Source organism: Loxodonta africana, chromosome 24, assembly GCF_030014295.1.
Source record: "Loxodonta africana isolate mLoxAfr1 chromosome 24, mLoxAfr1.hap2, whole genome shotgun sequence".
Lineage (NCBI taxonomy): Eukaryota > Metazoa > Chordata > Mammalia > Proboscidea > Elephantidae > Loxodonta > Loxodonta africana.
In genome coordinates, this window is record NC_087365.1 from 22238442 (window position 1) to 22259296 (window position 20855).

The 20855-nt window shown below is 39.1% G+C and overlaps 1 protein-coding gene across 1 annotated transcript in view; it reads left to right on the forward strand.

Moving 5' to 3' along the window:
* TMX4 (thioredoxin related transmembrane protein 4) overlaps positions 1 to 20434 on the forward strand; it is a 55538-nt gene extending 35104 nt beyond the window's left edge. The window contains exons 6-8 of the mRNA XM_003411537.4: positions 9056 to 9157; positions 16645 to 16708; positions 18022 to 20434. Coding sequence (XP_003411585.1) covers positions 9056 to 9157; positions 16645 to 16708; positions 18022 to 18395 — 540 coding nt within the window. The 3' untranslated portion in view covers positions 18396 to 20434. The remainder of the gene's footprint in view (positions 1 to 9055; positions 9158 to 16644; positions 16709 to 18021) is intronic.
* Positions 20435 to 20855: the final 421 nt, after the last annotated feature.

Sequence of the window (20855 nt, forward strand, 5' to 3'; positions counted from 1 at the left end):
TATGTTTTTTCTAAACTGATTTTTTAGGTCATGCTGTCGTATTTGGAACTTAGTATTCAAGAAACTCATGAGGGCTCTTTTTTATCTCTCATGTACATTGATAAATATTGAGAGAAGTTTAAGAGGACCCTTTGTGTTCCAGTTGTATTACATTTTCTCCCTTGTGAGATAGAAATAGCTAGTTTAGGTTTTTTTTTTGTTGGTTATCTTTTGTTTTTAACAACAGAGGCTAGTGGGAGACTTGGATTCAGTCTTCTTTCAACCCTTTTTTTTTTTTTGGTATATATCAGTTAAACAATAACAAATATTTTCCCTTCCTCTACATAGTTTGAAATTCATGGGTTTCCTTCTGCTACTTAACATTAGTGAGACTTTTTTTTTCCCAAGGGCTAGGAATTATGAATGGCAAACTAGGAATTAAGAGTAAGGAATTATGCCTTTTGCAATGTATTGCCACTGAAGGTAGACGGAGCTACATAGTCAATAGCCAGCTGATAGCCTTGCAGCCTTATAATCTTTGATGTGACAGGAAAATTGTAATAGATGGTTGTCAGGAAGCACTGATAGCATGATCTTAAACAGAACCTAAGATAAGTGCAGGTCAAGAGATTAATTTGTTCTGTGGTTTAAGAAAGAGCCTCAATGAAAGTTGATCATGGCCTTCACTGGTTGTTAAAGAGAAGTTTTAACTTTCAGAGACAGAGTATGAGGGAAGATAAGTAATTGCTCTGACCTTATACAGCTTGACATTTAGTGCTTAGATGAGCAAGAGTTTAGATAAGAAGTTAACAGTTTTTCACTCTATCCTGAAAGTGATTACAGTGTATGTCATTTGGAGCGCATCAAGGCCAGAGGTGGGTATTTTATCTTTGTACGTGCAGTGCGCAGCTGTGGACAGCATAGATTAATTCTGTTTGGATGTTTCGGCCTGCGGAGAAAGAACCATTTGGCGAATAGAATAGGACCCACCTCTGAATAACCAATTAAGATGTTCTTCTTAGTGATTGAGAAGTACAGTATATATAGCATTTATGCATATATTTATGCTTTCTTTCTAGGTATTTTAGAAAGAGAAGTTTTATAAGATGAATTTAAAATTTGACACACAATTTTACATTTTATAAGTTCAGTTTTGTCTAATATTAATGCCATATTATATATATTTTACTTAGCATTTCTCCAGAATATCTTCTTATTCCACCTGTCTCTTTACTTTCAACCTTTTTGTTGCTGTTATGTTTTAAGGGAGTCTTGCAAAAAGTGTATAGCAAGGAGTAAATCTTTTAACTGATAAATTTGTCCGTTTATATTTATTGGAATCATGAATACATCTAGTATATTTCTGCCATTCTTTTTTTTTTTTTTTTCTGTTTGCTAGGCTTTTAATTTTATTTTTCCTACTACCGTTTATTGTACTTATTGAATATATTTTGTTTTCCTTTTCTCCCTTCAGTAATTTGGAAGTTGTTCTATTATTTTCTTTAGAAGCCACCCTTACGTTTAAACTTATGTGCTTAACCAACAAGATCTAAAGTTAATCCTTACAAGCTACCCTTCTGAACGATGGAGAGATCTTAGGATGGTTTAATGTTTGCATGTTGTTAATATCTAGGATTTTATCTGAATCTTTTAAACCCCCCAAATCACTCATTATCCTTATTTTTGGTCTTATATGTTCAGTGTGTATAGATTTACCCGTGTGCTTACAAATTAGTTTCCACACCAGTGCTTCTTGCCTTCCTGTGGGGCTCAAGTTCCTTCTTTCCAAAGTTTATCTTTTAATGTCTCTTTGAAGTCTGATAATAGTCATCTTTGATTGGCTCAAAATGTCTTTATTTTTCCCTAACTCTCAAATGAGAGTTTAGATGTGAGTAGAATTCAGGGCTGACAGTCATTTTTTCTCATCCAGTTGAAGCTGTTGCCCTCTGGCCTCTGTTGTTGCTGAATTGGAAATTTGTCCTTTGTCTTCTGCATTTGTTCTGTTAAAGATAATTTGCCAAAAGTTTTTTTGTTTTCAGTATTGTGCAATTTCACTCTTTGTCCATGTTTGGACACAGAGTGCATGTCTCATGGTTTTTAATATAGAAGTCTATTTTATCAATTTGGAAACATGCCCATCTGTTATCTGTATCCTTTTTATCTGTGACTTCTGCAACTCTTGTTAGATATATGTTGAGCTTTGTCATTCTGTCATCCATGTCTTAGTCTTCCTTTCGTGCTTTCTTTCTCTCTCTCTCTCTGTTACAGCTGAATAATTCTTCAGATCTGTCTTCTAGGTCACGCCAACTGGGGATAATCTGTCGTTTAACCTGGCACTGAGTTTTTAAAGTCAGTGAATATACATATTTTTCACTTACAAGACTTACAGATTTTTTTTCCAATTCTTTTTTTTTTTTTTTTTAACAGTACCTCATTTTTTCTCAAGGATTTGTATGCTTTTTTTTTTTATCTTTGAAAAATATTTTTAATGGAAGAAACAGAATGGAAATGAGAATCGTCACTGAGAAGAATGTAATCAGTGTCACTGAACAACTTGTATAGAAATTGTTGAATGGGAAACTAAATTGCTATGTAAACCGGCACTGAAAACACCATAAAATATCATTGAGAGAAAAAAATACATGGGTTAGGAAATGGTGAAGCCAGTCTAAATTTGCCCACAATAATTTCTCCCTCCTGAATTTCTGTACCACAGCTCTTATCAACCATACCATAATTTAACAGTTATTGCTGAGTACCACACAGTGTTGTCTCTCATATTATGACATAAATGCTTTCTTTCTTAGTAGATTGTAACCTCTGTATGGGCAGTGTTAAAGGAAGCTTTTTGAGGTGAAGGAAGTGCTCATCATCTTGATAATGGTAATTGTACAGGGCTCTTATGACCTGGTTTTCTAGGATCCAGGCCTTGGCCTCTTATTCATAAGGAGTGTGAAATCTGGCCTGGTGGGACCTGATCCTTGGCTGTCTGCCAGGCCTCTGGTTCAAACTTTACCCTCTAGGTATAGTTTTGCCTTGTTAGCCTTACAGAACTATTTACTGAGTTAGTCCCTATAGGTGACCACCCTGCTGGCTTAATTAGCTTATTTAGCTACCACCTTGCCTGGAGCCCTGGTGGTATAGTGGTTAAGAGGTTGACTGCTAACCAGAAAATAAGTTTGAATCCACCACCCACTGCTTGGAAAACCTTTGGGATGGTTCTTCTCTGTCCTGTAGGGTTGCTGTGAGTTGGAATCAAATGAAACAGGTTTGGTTTAGTTGGTTCACCTTGGCTGGGATCCTTGCATCAATGTCGAATCTATAATTGAGGGTAACATAGTCTATTTCAGCTTGTCTCTAGATAGTAACAAACTGCAGTGCAACCATATTAACACAGTGAACAGAAGAAACACTTCACATGGTGTGAGGGCCCCAGGGTGAGGGGGCTAGAACCAAAAAAGTGTAAAGTGTCAGAGAAGATGAAGAAAACACAGAAGAGGAAAAGACATAGAGTGACTATTAACAGAAAGGCGAAATTGTTGGTGCCTATCCAGGATCCCTTTTATCCCAGTGAGATTTTTGTGGCTACATGGACAGATGTGAATTCGCCTTTTCTTCAGCAGCAGTCTCCTTTGGATGGTAGCTGGTTAGATGTAAAAAACCTTCATAGGGAGACATGCATGTTTTGAAATGGAGAAAAAGAACAAAACAGTATGTATAGTTTTATGCTTATATGGAATTTTTGTGTGCGTACTAGGAAAGACCTAGAGAGATATTAAAAAAAAACAAAAACCATTATTGACTCATGGCAACCCTGTAGGCAGAGTAGGACTGCCCCATAGGGTTTCCAAGGAGCAGATGATGGATTCCAACTGTTGACCGTTTGGCTAGCAGCCGAACACTTAACCAGTGTGCCACTGGGGCTCCAGAGAGACATTAGCAGATAACAACAATGATTAATTCTGATATTGGAATTATGGCTTAATGCTTTTTGGAGCCCCAGTGGCACAGTGGTTAAGATCTGAGCTGTTAACCAAAAGGTCAGTGGTTGGAATCTACCAGCTGCTCCTTGGAAACCCTATGGGGCAGTTCTGCTCAGTCCTGTAGAGCTGTTTTGAGTTAGAATCGACTCAACTGCAACAGGTTTGGTTTGGTTTTTTGAGTATGCCTTTCTGTAATTTCTGATTTTTCTTCAGTGGAGAAGGGAAAGCCAAACCGAGAGCAGTACCTAGAACATCAGATCCTACTGAGCTAGTGCTTCCTTAAAGTCTTAGTTTCTGCGGTAGGAGTAAAGCCAACTTGCTAGGTCTGGCATTCTAGAGATAAAAGCTGATCTTCAGGATGCTGGGATCACCTGATGATGAGACGCCTGCTGGGTTGAGTTGCTGTGAACTCAGGGGCTTTGTTAGGCCTGCCTTTGACCTTCTTAGCTCTGTGCCAGCCTGGTATGTGTTTTTGTTTAAGGTGAGGAAGTTTCTTGAATAGTCTTATAAGCCAGATCCTGTGCGTGTCCCACTGTCATCTTGGGTCCCGGAGATCCTTGGATAGGTAATTTGTGCCACAGCGTGGGGCAAGTGTTCTTCCAACCCCCAAAATTCAATTTGTATTTCTAGTCTAGTTGTGAGTATTGATATAGTTGATATCCAGCTAAGTATTTTAATTTTCATATGACCACATAGAAGTAATAGTCATTTTAACTATAATACCCATCCTCATTGGTAGCATTGAGATTCCACCTACCTAATTTACAGGAGCCACTGAAGCCTGGGTGATGTAGAACTAGCAGTTTCTTAAAGAATAGATGACTTCAAAATATGCAGTTGCTACTGAATTTCCTTTTATAGTAGCACTGTAAATCCCTTTAAAATTGATGTAAGTTTAAAAAAAGTGACTCAACGTAAGGAAAAATGTTAATACTAGAAAGAATGGTAAGGAAAAATGTTAGTGCTATAAAGGATGGTACAAGGTGAGGCAAATATCATGAAAGCAGTATGCGGAAGATTGAACTTTGGGAAGCACTACTGCTGGTCTGATGACACAGCCAGGATTAGAAGTCCTGGGGTTAAGATTTTGTCCGTGACACATGTATCCAGACTTTCCAGTCTTCCATCTTCTCATTTTCACAGTTGATTACAGTGATGCGGAGAGCCGTTATCCTTCTCTATGCGAGAGACAAGTCATTGTTTCCCACCTCATGTGTAGGTCCCGAACTTATCTGTTGTCCGTGCCGTGGACTGTTGTTACTAGAACACCTTGAATGGTTAGCACAGAACCCGGCCTGGACTATGTACTTGATAATTGTTTTTTATTGGTTATAGTCATTAACCATCGTTGTCTTTGTTATTTTAGCTTTCCCTTCTGGCTAGGCAACAAGAAATACTGTTATCTTTTTATTTGCTTATTTTTTTAACCAAGAATGAGAGCAGGATTAAAACGGAGCTCTGTGGCAGTCATACAGCATATGTTTTTGCTAACTAGGTTAAGCATTTGAATGTACTTAAAGCATTATTCTATTGGAATTTGTGCATCTATGCTATTCACAGAGGTAGTAATATAGGCTGTAACTTACCTAAATGTTACTGTTGTTATGAAAGGATGCAGGCATATGGAAAATACTAGCTAAAATGAGGGAGGAAGTATGTATGATGGATACTATTGCAGCTTATGATTAAATTGATATCACAGAAGATTGAATGTCTTATAAATACCTCAGAGTGAGATTTAAAGACCATGAGTGTTTAGACTGTAAGAGTAAATTTAAGAACTCCAGAACATTCCCTTGTTATAGGTAGTGGCTTCTCTTCTCTTACCTTTTTTTTTCCTCTTTAAAAAAAAAAAATCAATAACAGTGTTAGAGTGAGATGGTGTACATCTGCTATTCCTCTCCAGGATGCCTCTCCTAAACCCCACAAGGGACTGTGAGGCTGTCTCCTGGTGGCGTGAGTGTAAAACATGGTGGGGAGTGAACCTCTGGCCACCACCAGGGAACCTTCCTAGCTGCTCCCAGGCAGGGGAGATATTTTGATAACTCTGATCTGTGTCTGAAGGGGGTGCAGGGCTTGTCCTAGAACTCCTCAGAGTATATTCTGTGAAACAGGTAGAATCTGAATCTAAAAAGCCTTGTGTTCTTCAGGGCTACTAGCCCAGCTCTGAATGAGAGTCTGAGTTCTGAGCTGGCTGGCTGGGTGCCCTTGGGCAGCATCTCATCCTACCTGAAGTAATTTAGACTCCCAGAGGGAGTGCTAGCTTCCCTGGGGAAGGAAGGCTCTAGCTCTGATCTCTGGAGGCTTTAGCCTGTCCATTCCTTAAACCCATTTGATCACTGATTGCAATTTTCTTCTCATTTACTCTGATGTTACGATGTTTGCATTTAGTCTTCTCACACAATTTGTATGCAGCTAAAAATTAGCTCTAAATTAGTTATCTGTTAAAATAGTAGAAGGTATTATCCCCATCAGGTAACATTTTAGTACATTTCAATAAATGGAGTAGGATGTTTCCTTGAGGTGAGCACACACAATATTGGGCACGAATCAGTATTTTCACAAGGGAGACTATCACTTTTCCTGGAAATTAAGGAACAGAAACACAAAAACCTAAAATGAAATTAGATCAGTGTTAAACAGTCGTTACTTTGGAAACATATATACAGCAAAACTTCAAGTACCTAGTGTCATGAACCCAAACAATCTTTAGGGACTCTAAAACCATCGTGAACTCAGACAAAGTAAACAGGTGAAGATTTATGTCTGCTGTTGTGAAAACACAGCTCGATTAGTGAGTCATTAGTAATAATCACCGGAAAGACCACAAGATGACGGGGTTTCTCTAAGAAGCTCAGATAAATCCCGTAGAGTAAGCTGATGCTTACAAGAAGATTGAAGTGGAGCTTATTAAAATAAAAGGATGCTTTGAATGTGCTAAGAAGTGTGTGACTTAGAATGCAGTGATGAAGAGAATGGATGCAAGTAATTTATTTAAATCTGGAAAATAGTAGAAGGTTTCTTGAGGCTTGCTCCAGTAACATATTTTTCAGAAAGGGCATAGGATACTGTCCGGAAGGGCTTATGACTGCACATAATTTATCCCACTTATATGAATAAAGTAAATGACCAGGTATTTATAAAGCAATAATCCAGAGGTCAGCACAGATGCAGCCTGGCGTTCCATCTCTTCTAATGCTTTGGCACATTTCGGAGTTTAATCCTGATGATGGCACTGAGTCATCAAGAAAAGCAGAAACTACATGCCGAGCACATTTTTTTCTAAAGTAGGGAAATTCCAGCAAGAAGAATTTGAATGAAACAGCCTTTTCCCAAATCCTTCTTTTACCTGCTGGTCTGTAGCCTACCGGTTACTCTTAATAAACAGTTGCCCTGGCTGAGGGCGGAATGATGACCAGTGCCTTCAACAGAGGACAGGTGGCAGTTTTACAATGCACTCCCTAGGAATGGTATCTTAGTTATCTGGTGATGCTGTAACAGAAATACCATAAGTGGGTGTCTTTTAACAAACAGAAATTTATTTTCTCAGAATTTAGGAGGCTAGGAGTCTAAATTCAGGGTGCTGGCCCTAGGGTAAGGCCTTCTGTGTAGGTTCTGGAGGAAGGTCCTTGCTCTTCTGCTTGTTCCTGGTTCTTTTGCAATCTCCATGTGTCTTGGTATCTATCTTACACCATCTCTGCTCTGCTCACTTGTTTAATCTCTTTTATATCTGAACTAAACTAATTGTATATCATTAACAAAGACAACCCATTCCCAAGTGAGATTATAACCACAGGCATAGAGGTTAGGATTTACAGCACATATTTTGGGGGGACATAATTCATTCTATAACAAATGGCTTAAAAATTTGTTAGTATTTTTCCTTATTCAACAAATATTTATTGTGCACTTTGAGTTCACATGTCAGGTTTAAAATGCTTGTTGAGTCTTGAGATCTTTCTCTTCTGCTGAGCAAGGAAATGGAAAGAAAGGATCTCAGATTATTTTAGGTCAGTTAAAAAGCTGTTTGTTTGCCTATCTTTCAGAATTGAGCCGGAATACAATATATTAGTTACGTTGATATTTATAAATTGAAGAACCAGTGGGAGATACTTGAGTGATTTAGATTTTGAGAAATATGAAAATTAGAATCATTTTCGTTAACATTATCAGTTCTAGGCAAGTCATTCAGCCATTATCTCTGCCTGCTCAGCCATTTCATCATTATGAGTGCCCAGTAATTGCTAGTTAACTTAATAAATAAGTGAGTTGTAAGGAATAGATATTTTTGAAGCTATAAAGGTCTAAAGCAGGTGATGTCTTGGTGACCACTAAGCCCTCACCAGGAAGCGTGGCTTCTCCAGGCTCACACTCACCAGGAAGCATGGCTCCTCCAGGCCCACATCAAAGTGGACTGTGACTTCAAATTAGGAGATTCATATCTGTAATTTTTGCCCAATTTAGGATGTAAAAGCCTAGCTAAGACTGCATCTGTTCATTCATTTTTTAGTGTTTATCATTAAGTGGAGTTCCATGTAACAGTAAACATGAGGGAATATACACTTTACTTAAAGTCTTTGATGAAGTCTCTTTTGCTTATAATCAATTAATGGGAAAACTGTTTCTTCTGTCTGATACTACATTTCATGTTTTATGGTAGTTCAGAAAATTATTAAGGATGGGTAAGGGTAGAGCAATGAGAAGTCTGACCATAGAAAAAAAATGTGGAGACATTTGAAATGGTTGCTGTTCTGTAAGTAGTAATTATTTCTACTTAAACATGGTAAAAGGCCACAAAGTTGGATTTTTTTATATGGATGTTACATTATGAGTAAGCATTGAGGTTTATATAATTACTAGAGGAAAGTTATAAAAAAATGTACTGAGCTATGAACTGGATTCTTTCAGCTTCTCAATGTAAAATTTGAATTGTTCTTTAGGCATCATTAAATGCATAAATCATTGGGTGGCTTTTGTGGAAGCCTACATTTGTATATAGAGGCAGTTTGCAAACTTGTAACTAGAAAGGAAGAGTAAAATACTTTTGTCTCCTTATAAGTAAATATTTTACTTTTTTTTTTTTCTGATTACAGCATCTTCACAACTATTTCACAGTGACCCTTGGAATTCCTGTTTGGTGTTCTTATGTCTTTTTCGTCGTAGCCACCTTGGTTTTTGGCCTTCTCATGGGGCTGGTAAGAGATAATGCAATTTTTTACTGTCTTTAAAGCAAAATAGGTTTCACATAAATCTAGAAAAAGCCCCAAAAAATAAATAGCACTTAAACATTCTTTAGTATGTTACCTAAAAACTTAAATAATATTTACTTGTTTGATACCACTTTCAATGATAATTTGAAATGTAATAGGAAATTGATTAAATTAGTGCCTCCCTTGACATGATCTTATACACAGAAAACCATAAAGAATCCTCAGAAAAAACTACTGAAACTAATAGAACAGTTCAGCAGAGTATCAAAATACAAGATAAACATACAAAAATCAATTGGATTCCTCTACACCAACAAAAAGAATGCCGAAGAGGGAATCGCCAAATCAATACCATTTACAGTAGCCCCCAAGAAGATAAGATACTTAGGAATAAATCTTACCAGAGATGTAAAAGACCTACACAAAGAAAACTACAAGACACTACTAAAAGAGACCTACATAAGTGGAAAAACATAACTTGCTCATGGGTAGGTAAACTTAACATTGTAAAAATGTCTATTCTACCAAAAGCCATCTATAGATACAATGCAATTCCGATCCAAATTCCGATGACATTTTTTTCAATGAGTTGGAGAAACAAATGACCAACTTTACATGGAAGGGCAAGAGACCCTGGATAAGTAAAACATTACTGAAAGAGAAGAACAAAGTGGGACGCCTCAGTCTACCTGATTTTAGAACCTATTATACTGCCACAGTAGTCAAAACAGCCTGGTACTGGTACAAGCACAGATACATAGACCAATGAAACAATTGAGAATCCAGACAAAAATCCATCCACATATGAGCAGCTGATATTTGACAAAGGCCCAAAGTCAGTTAATTGGGGAAAAGACAGCCTTTTTAACAAATGGTGCTGGTATAAGTGGATATCCATCTGCAAAAAAATGAAACAAGACTCATACCTCACATCATCCACAAAAACAAACTCAAAATGGATCAAAGACCTAAACGTAAAATCTAAAGCGATAAAGATCATGGAAGAAAAAATAGCGACAACATTAGGAGCCCTAATACATGGCATAAACAGTGGACAAAACATTACTAAAAATGCAGAAAAGAAACGAGATAACTGGGAGTTCCTAAAAATCAAACATCTGTGCTCATCCAAAGATTTCACCAAAAGAGTAAAAAGACTACCTACGGACTGGGAAAAAGTTCTTAGCCGTGACATTTCCGACCAGCACCTGATCTCTAAAATCTACATGATTCCGCAAAAACTCAACTGCAAAAAGACAAATAACCCAATTAAAAAATGGGCAAAGGATATGAACAGGCACCTCACTAAAGAAGACTTTCAGGCTGCTAACAAATACATGAGGAAGTGCTCATGGTCATTAGCCATCAGAGAAATGCAAATCAAAACTACAATGAGATTCCATCTCACTCCAACAAGGCTGGCATTAATCCAAAAAACAAAAAATAATAAATATTGGAGAGGTTGTGGAGAGACTGGAACACTTACACACCGCTGGTGGGAATGTGAAATGGTGCAACCACTTTAGAATCGATTTGGTGCTTCCTTAAAAAACTAGGAATAGAACTACCGTATGATCCAGCAACCCACGCCTTGGAATATATCCTAGAGAAATAATAGGCTTTACATGAACAGATATGCACAGCCATGTTCATTGCAGCACTGTTTACAATAGTAAAAAGTTGGAAGCAACCAAGGTGCCCATCAGTGGATGAATGTATAAATAAATTATGGTATATTCACACAATGGAATACTACACATCGATAAAGAACAATGATGAATCCATGAAACATTTCATAACATGGAGAAATCTGGAAGACATTATGCTAAGTGAAATTAGTCAGTTGCAAAAGGACAAATATTGTATAAGACCACTATTATAAGAACAGGGGAAATAGTTTAAACAGAGAAGAAAATATCCTTTGATGGTTACGAGAGGCGAAAGGGAAGGAGAGGGGCATTCACTAATTAGATAGTAGATAAGACAGCACACGATACAGGAGAGGTCAACACAACTGGACTAAACCAAAAGCAGTTTCTTGAATAAACTGAATGCTTCGAAGGCCAGTGTAGCAGGGGTGGGTTTGGGGACCGTGATTTCAGGGGACATCTAAGTCAATTGGCATACTAAAATCTATTAAGAAAACACTCTGCATCCCACTTTGGAGAGTGACGTCTGGGGTCTTGAATGCTAGCAAGCAGCTATCTAAAATGCATCAAGTGGTCTCAACCCACCTGGAGCAAGGAAGTATGAAGAATGCCAAAGACACAAGGTAATTATGAGCCTAAGAGACAGAAAGGACCACATAAACCAGAGACTACATCAGGCTGAGCCCAGAAGAACTAGATGGTGCCGGACCACAACCTATGACTGCCCTGACAGGGAACACAACAGAGATCCCCTGAGGGAGCCGGAGAGCAGTGGGATGTAGTCCCCACGTTCTTGTAAAAAGACCAGACTTAATGGTCAGACTGGGACTAGAAGGACCTGAAGGCCATGGTCCCCAGACCTCCTATTAGCCCAAGACAGGAACCATTCCCAAAGCCAATTCCTCGGACGGGATTAGACTGGAATAGGGGATAGAAAATGATACTGGTAAAGAACGAGCTTCTTGGATCAGGTAGATACATGAGACTATGTTGGCATCTCTTGTCTGCAGGGGAGATGAGAGGATAGAGGGGGTCAGAAGCCGCCCGAATGGACACGAGGTGAGAGTGGAGGGAAGGACTGTATTGTCTCATTAGGGGAGAGCAATTAGGAGTGTATAGCAATGTGTATGTAAATTTTTGTATGAGAAACTGACCTGATTTGTAAACTTTCACTTAAAGCACAATAAAAATTAATTAAAAAAAAACTATCTTCTTATCGTATCCCCTAAATATTCTGAGGCTGTGTGCCCCCCAGAATGTAGACAGCAATGAAAGGAGAAGTGGAACCCCTACTTGAATCAGACGGTCAGTTTCCAAGGCAGCTGTAATTTCACACGTGGCCTGCTTTATTAGAACACTGTGTTGGTAAGGCCAAAGCTGTGAATTTATTCCTAGGGTAAATAAGAAAATTTTTTTCTTGTTTTTGTCCTTAGTTATACCTCTAATCCTGACCAGCTCCTTGTACGAACACTGGTTTTTTCCAAGGTGGAATATGTAAGAGAATGTGTATAGAGGAACCCAGTCTTACTGAGAATAAAAGTAAGATGCAAAGCAAATTATGATCTTGTCCTCTTTGGGCACGAAAATAAGTATCAAGTAGGCATCTATACTTTTTGTCCCTAGGTATGTTTTAAATGAGAGTGAAATAATAAACTTACTTAACTGTGTAGTCAGCTATCAGTGTTTTTGCATGTTTTCCTCTTTGATATAAGTGAACTAACTTGTTATATTTTCCTTTACCTACAGTTGAACAATTTTATTGAGCTTTAAACTCTAGTTAAGATAAGGAGAAGTTCTCAAAAGGCACTACAGTGTTTACTAATACATGCCTTTTAAAAACTATGATGGGAATGTAGTTGATGATTACTAAAAAATGAGTTAAAAACTCCTAGGTCAGATTGTTTTAGTCTTATTGTATTTTATAATGAATTTTGGCTCTTTAGCAAGGTCTTTTTAAAAATAAGTTCAGAATGTTAACAGTTGCTTTTATAGCAAGTCATAACTTGGTATGACAGAGTCCTAACTCCAGGGAGCCAAGGAGGCTTGATTTTAATTTGCTGTGAACACGATTAATTCAGATTATGGCTTCTCTTTGGAATTGGGCTCCTGCTGTTAACTTCAAGGGTGGGCATGGGACTTAAATACCTGTATATGTCATCTGTTAAGTCCTGGATCTGTCCCATTCTGTTGCATGAATTTTATTGCTAATTAACATGTCTCCATTGTTCTGGCCTAAAGGGATTTGATTCTGGATATAAGTAGAATGTAATAGTCTTTGCTTCTCCTACCTATTGTCTAGTACTAGACTGTACTGACAGTGTATTTTGGAGCCATATGGAATGTGAGGCTCTTGTAGGGGGAACAGTATGAGGTCCAGGGTGATTCATAGATAGAGTTATGGAGAATGTAGATTGAGTATGAGCCTATTGTAAGACCAGTGAAAATTCCTTTTGATATAAAGCTTTTTAGAATTTTATCTTTGAGGTTGACTGTAAGGCCAAGTATTTAAGTCAGGCCTGCTTATGCCCTAAGTTCATTTGGAAACTTAGGTTAAAATAATCAGTGTAGGAAAGAGGCCAGGAAGCTTATCGTAAAGAAAGAGTAGAGCTGATTCCAGACTGTTCAAGTGATTAAGTGACCTAGAACATTGTTCCTTTATAAGATACTAGGGACAGAACTTTGTTTAACAAAATAATAATAAAAAAATTTAAAGCAATGATAGACTTATAAATTTTCTGTTAATACAGTTCTGAAAATTAGTAAACGCATATCTCTGCTCAAAATGCCTTTTCTACAGTTTAGTATGTATTAACAAGAGACACACAATAGCTAGAGTTTTGCCTTCAGTAATCTTAGATTTCTTACATACTTTTTACTTTTGTGAACTAGTTACTCAATTTGAAACAGCTCACATTCTAATCCAACTTAAGTCAACTATTCCAAAATGGCACTTTGATTAACTTCTTGGTGTATAACTAGAGAAGTGTTTCTTAGCCATTTTCATATCTTAGCCACGTAGAGAATGATGTTTGCGTGGTGTACTACCGTAAAGGAACAAGATGCGTGACAAGGCTGTTTGAGGCTGGCAGTGACTGGCCCAGGAGACGAGTAGCCCTGTTTCTTGCCCAGACTCCCAGAGGGAAAAGCTATCTTAACACATCTGTCACAAAGCTGGGCTCTAGAGGTTCTCTCGTAGCAACACCAACTGAAATCTAAATGAAATGAGCAGTTCAGATAGAATGAATCTGAGATAAAATTGCTGAACACGGAATTTCCCAGAACGGAGTACTAGGAATTGACCAAACACTCAAAGGAAAGAGCCTTTGCGTTGCTCCATTTGGTCCCCTTGTGGACAACCTGCAGCCCATTGAGGTTTTGCATTTGCATTTCTCCTTTACAGAGCCAGGATTGGAGGCACAGTCTTCAGGTATGTGGTTCAGTGCTCTGTGACCCCTTTGTCATTAAGTGGGAGATGAAAGCAGAGCCCAGGCCTGCAGACATGCAAAGCTTCGTCCTGGTGACTTTCAAGATACTCCTTCCTATGAATGGTTTTCCATGAAGAAGTGATTTCTTAACGTTCACTGCTTCCCAGCCTGACTATTATGTTTCCTATTTTTTCCCAGTTTTAAAAGATGGGAAGTTAAAAAGCTGATAGTTTTGACTTTTGTTTTTTTCTTGATTGAACCTAGTGATGGTTGAAATGTTTTACTAAATGTTGTTGCTCACGTGTAAACAGAGGACTCAGTTTTAGGAGTCAAGCAAATACTTTGCATTTTATACCAATATGGGAAAGAACCTTAAGCCCATAGTGTGTATCAAGTCACTCTGACAGCATCGTTTCCTGCTGTCAGCAACTCTCCACTGAGGGACAGAAGACAGCGAAGCTCTAGACAAGTAGAAAAGCAGTACAGAACACAGGCAGCGGTCCAGGGGACTTAGCTCTAACAGCTTTTCTGCTCAAATAGTTCAGTAATGGCTATTATCTGGTCTCCATTTCAGTTGGTATGTATAGATGTTGTCTACATTTTGCCTCATAGGCAGGTTATTTTTCTAGATGCTGACTACTGCCTAACACAGAGCCTCCCACGGGGGTGGGGCGGGGGGGAGCTCCAGTATTATGGGATATTGATATCACCCTCTGTGAAAAATGGTAAATTCATCTGCTCTCCACATTTAGATACCTGGCTATCTGGGTAGAAGCTGAAACCTGAAACTATAACCCTGAAAGGATCACTGGAGGATGAGGAGGAAGGCATCATTCCCATGTAGATCTTGTTTGTAACAGTGTCATTCTTAAGTGGTTCAGAAGGTGCCCCATTCCAAGGAAATGGCAGTCTAGATCGGAAAATAGATCTTGAACGGAGAGAATCTGAGTTCTCAATCTCAATCATTTCATATGAAAGTGTTTTCCTCTTTTCTGCTCAAATCAAGTTAATGGCTTAGAGCATGTTGCCTCTTGTATCCCTTTGCCCACGTGGATCTTAGCCTGGCGTTGAGGCTTTTGCTGGATCCTGGGAGCCCCTGCGATCCTTCTTAGCGTAGCTTAGGGCAACCAGACAGCTGGGGCTGCCCCTCTGTCCTGACTATGCCCAGGCCTTAAATGCCCCCTCATTCAAGCAGTCATTCTTTATCCTTCCTACCTCATAAATGGTTGTAATCTCTTTATCTCAAGTCCCCAAGTACTTTATTCATTTTTCTTATGAGACTCATGGTTCAGATTGCTTTACAGTTAAACTGCCATTTTTTTCTCTGTACTAAAGAGCCAGGACTGTACTTTTTCCTTTTCAACCTACCCCCCTCTGAAGATATTGTTATGGTACCTTGACCTTAATGTACCCAAATGTTGACTAAAGTAATAATGAGTATATGGACACTAATAATCCTGAACACAAAGTAGGGTACTAATTTGATGCTTATAAAATAGAATCAAAAAGTCTGTGACTGTGGGTTCTTTAAAATTCCGTAGCACCATTTAACATACGCAATATACAATATGAAGTACTCCTACTTTAAAGGCTGGGCGGTTATTCAAAGTGAAGGCGTAGTCTGAGAGTTAACTAGGTGCAAGCCTTCCTGCTAGGGGACAGCTGCAGCGTGGGCAGCTTCCTCCTGTGTTGTATCTCTGTGGTGCCACAATGTAGCGAGTGGCTCCAGCTTCTTTCAGCTCCAGGTGACTCTGCCCTGTTTGACATGCCCATTAGCTTCATCACCATAACTCTTAGTGGTCCCTGGCCGTGGAAGGTGGACTGGAATGATTGTGTCCTTAAGGAGCTTGTAGTTTATCAGGGGACAAGGCATGTGACTCACATTGCAGTCAGGGTCAGAGGTGGAGCTAATAAATCATGTCTAAAATATGATTTACTTAGTTCACACCCTTGGTGGAGTTTCCTCACAGATTGTTTCTATAGAAATTTCTTGTGATGCTCTTGAGAACTCCAGCTCAATTGAGGATTACCCACTAGTGATAGGCAGCCCATATATAGGATGGTTTGGTTTTTCCAGAAAAGTGTCTTTAAAAAGACTTTTTCAGACTTGGCTGATAGTGTGTCTTTTTTCTTGTACTTGATTGATACGTTTATTTGTAACAGACTATCTGCAGACAATTGACTTTGTGACCTTTGCTCTAAATTAATAGTATTTTTCTATATTACATTACATTTGAAAAATAGAAAATTGTTAATTATACCCTTGTCTTTTTTGAGGACTTTTGACCAACTGCTAATTATTTGTCTAAGAATATCTGTGTATAGAAGCGAGGCCTAATTTTGAGGCCCTTTGGTAATAAATGTCCTACCTACTAACTGTAAAATCACTTTTTTCCAGGTCCTGGTGGTAATATCAGAATGTTTCCATGTGTCATTTCCCAGGCATTCACCTGACCATTCTGGTAAGCATGATAAACTCACAGAATAAGGTATCCTTGGACTCTGTGCTGTGCCCTTTTCTACTCATATGGATGGTGGGTTTTACCCTTGATTTGCTAGGTGACCAAACCAAAATTCTTTGAAATCGGTTCTCTGGGTAGATTTGAACAAAAATTCTTACTTACCCTCTATTAAATTAGAGAATGTTTCATTTTGGAATTTTTTTCCCTTTAAATGCATGTTTTTCATTAGTCATTGTCCAGCTTTTCCTTTATTCACGCTTGGGATGAAAAGGGAGTGAAGGGAGCTAACATTTATTGAGCTTCACTGTGTACCAGTTACCGTCCTAAGGCCTTGAAAAGCAGTCTCCCAACTGCTCTTATGGATGAGAAAGTAGAGGCTCTGAAAGGCGAAGTCATTTGTCCCAGGGTACAAAGTCAGAAAGTGGAAACTTGGGTTTTTAATGCACTTCTGTCCAAGTCCAAAGTCTGTGTACTGCCCCACACTGTTTCTGGGACCAGGTGGCCCTGGATTCTCATGTCTTTACCCCTGGTTATTTTTAAGAATTTATATGAAGACTTTATGGGGACTTCATAATTACCAAAATTTATGTGGTAGTTTAGCTAAATAAGCTCAGGTTTCTTTTTAGTTTTTGAAGTTTTCAGCGCTTTGAACCTTCCATAGGTAGTTAGAAAATATACTATGTTCCTTAGAATTCTTGAAAGTGACAGAAACCCAATTCAAACCAGTTTAAGAAAAAAGGAGAGTTTATTAGCTCACGTCACTGAAAAGTCCAGGGATGTTCTGCTTTCAGACATAGGCCAAGTGCTGTTAGGTTTCTGATTCTGCGTGGTTGACTCAGTGATTGCCAACAGCCCCAACTCACGTTTTCCCAGCTCAGCAATTTCTGCAGAGGGAGAGGGGCTTTTCCTCCAGAGGAAGGGCTTTTCCTCCAGACTCTGCTGAAAAAAATCCCGAGGAGTACTCTGATTGGCTCAGCTTAAGTCATATTGCTGATCCAGTCACCATGACCAGGAGGTCACTGAGTCTTCTACAAGCTACAAAATACAGAGAGAGAAGGAACCTTTGCTCTCCCTGCCCATGTGCTCTGATAAAGTCAACACAGTCAATGAAATCTCCAGTGAGGGACAGAGAGGCCCTGGACAGGGCTAGGATGCCAACCAGAGAATCTGAGAGCCAGAGTTTCAGGGAGGAGAAATCGTCAAGTAGTTCTCCCCTTTGGCTTTTTTTGCACTTCACGGTTAAAAGCACTTAATTAATTGCTGAATTATTGTTTATTCAGAGGACATTGTTTTTGCTCCTCTTCCCTCCACAGAGCAGAACCAGAGGTCAGAGGAGGCTCACAGGGCTGAACAGTTGCAGGATGCAGAGGAGGAAAAAGATGATTCAAATGAAGAAGAGAACAAGGACAGCCTTGTAGATGATGAAGAGGAGGAGAAAGAAGACCTGGGGGACGAGGAGGAAGTGGAGGAGGAAGAGGAGGAAGACAACCTGGCTGTAGGTGTAGACCGGGAGAGGGGTGAGGCCAATGACCAGGAGCCCCTGAGAGAGGGCAGCGTGGCCGAGGAAGAAGTGGGACCAGAGAAGACCGAAGGGGAGGTTCCTGAGCAGCCCTCTTCAGCTGACACAGAAGTGGCAGGAGACTCCTTGAGGCAGCGCAAAAGTCAGCACACTGAGAAGGAACCGTAGGCTGTATGAAGGTTTTTCCAGTAATAGAGACCAAAGGAATAAATCTCTTTCCCTCCGGTCTGCAGTTTAAACCAAATCTTTACTTTTTCCTGAGTGAACGTGCTTCTCTCATAAAAGGATCTCAAGTCGTGGTCTCAAGGCACTAAGCCTCATGTATATTAAAGAGAATCTTTCAAGCGTGACAATCAGAAAACAGACAAATACAGTGTTAGGACCTGTCTGGGGACTAAGAATGCGAGCAAGTTTATTTACTCGGGGCTAGAGAGTCTCGGCGAGAGGAGGCACTCCCAAGTCCTCACTAGTCCCTGCCGGACGCTGCGGGCTGCAGACTCCGTAAAATGAAAGCAAAGTAGTCTCTACTCCTGAGCATCCTCCGCTTGTCTAAGTGTTCATTTTTGTCAGACTTTATAAGAAACATCAAGCAGCATATTCTAGGAACACTCTTTTTAGAGATTGAAATTGAGAGGGCCCTGGATAGTGTTTTGGAAAAGAGCTTGGAAGCCATCCCAATCTCTGAATCACCTTTGTTGTGTTTTATTTCTTATCTTTAATTTTTTCCAGCTTCTCCAGCATGGGCTTGGAGGTTCCCGGCACCCTTCCCAGTCCCCGCTTAGTGCCAGGGCTGAGCCGGCGTCAGGCTCACGTCAGCTGTGTTTATTCTGACTTAAGGGTTAGATAATCAGGAACCACAGCCTGCGAAGCCATGACTGCCGTGAAATGCTGTAACCTTCAGCCATTCAGAAGGCAGTGGGTTTCTTATAGAAGAGTTTTTTTTTTTTTTTTTTTTTGCCAAAATGTAGTAATTTTTTTTCAAAGTGTTCTTTTAGCAGTATTGTTCTTGCAGCCAGGAGTCTTCTGTGCCTTGCCACTACAAGGTAGTCTTTTGCAGAAAACTTGAATACTGTGTTGTTTTTCCTCCCATCTCAAGAGGTTCCCTGGCCCTTGAACCACCTTAGTAATAATTGCAAAACCACTTCTGGTTTTCCTTCAGCCGATGTGCTTTTGGGGAAAGAATTAATGAAAGTCAGTACCTGGAAATGAAAGATTTAGTGTCTTTTCCTTCTTTCTTCATTTTTGAAATAGTTGTATCTTTGTAAATCTCTCAATACTCCATCTACTAAAAGTATCGGGATTCAATTTCTTAAAAACAAAACAAAAAAAATTCATGTATCTCCTTTTCTCATACCTGGTTTATGTCATAGAATAAATTCAGAAAATAAGATTCCAAGCTTAAGAAAGATGCCTAAAGTTGATCTCTGCCTCTTGAGTCAGAGTAATAAGGAATGTGGGTTTATGAAAGTTTCTTGTCCTTTTTAAAATGAATATGCTGTATGCTCCTGTCTGGCTATTTAGATAACCTTTTCCTTGTACTGTGTGCAGTGGGGCTCACAGCAGGATCCAGAATCTCCCTGCCCTCGTGTGGTTGAATGAGGCTGTTGCCACTTGAATATCCCAGCAAAAGGGAGGGTTTTATTTTGACAGAATCTGATTTTTAGAGATGGTTATTTTTCATTCATGTCAGTTACCTGACAGTCTCCACCCCTGGCAAGGTGAGGTTCACTAAGAGTCTCCAGTCACTGTGCTCCCCAGCACAGTAGTGGGACATTGAGTTTGAAGCCATCGCAGCACTGATGGACTGGAGAATTCTGACGTGCCCATTTCCTGTCCCTCCCACCATGTAGTACCCTGACACCTCCTTGCCCAATAAAATCTACCTTGGCTTTTTATAAATTTAAGACCAGTTTCCAATTCAACTCCAAATACTATCTAACTGAAGAATAACAAAAGTATCTTTTCTACCCCAGCAGTACTTTAAAAATTGGAGGGAGGGGAGAAAGACATTTTGGAGAGAAGGATACATTAAAAGTTCAGGTATGTGGTTATGGGAACCATTTTAGCTCATTTTCCTTTTTTTAATATCCTGACAAAAGATGAGTTTTTTACTAAACACCTGATCGGCACACATCTAAATTAATTTATTTTACACTTGAGGCCTTTAGGTTTCTTTTTAGTAAAAAAAAAAAAAAAAAAAACGAAAATACAACTAAAGGAAAAAAAAAAAATCAGCCTAAAATAATTTAAATCTAAGGTTAGATCAACATTTCAATAAGATTTTATGGATATTTAATCCCAAGGTCACATGCATGGGAACATGATTTTGACTTAAAAATAATCATGCCTTTTCCTCTATTGCAGTATCAGTTATTTAATTAAAGAATAGTATTTTGTGCAAATAAAAATTAAGTGGGGAAATTAAAGTAACTGTGTTATGGAATGGGGGTGCCGTGGTTTGAGTAGTGGAGCAGGGTGCCTTTTCATCGATGAGAAGTTTGAAACTTCTTGCTAGTTTTATTAGTTTCTTTCCTTATCTATCGTTAGGTTTGTTAAATCCCAGCTTGCTTAGAAATCTCCTGCGGAAGCCGCAGACATGTCCCGTTGTTTCTGTCCCTAGGAAGTCTG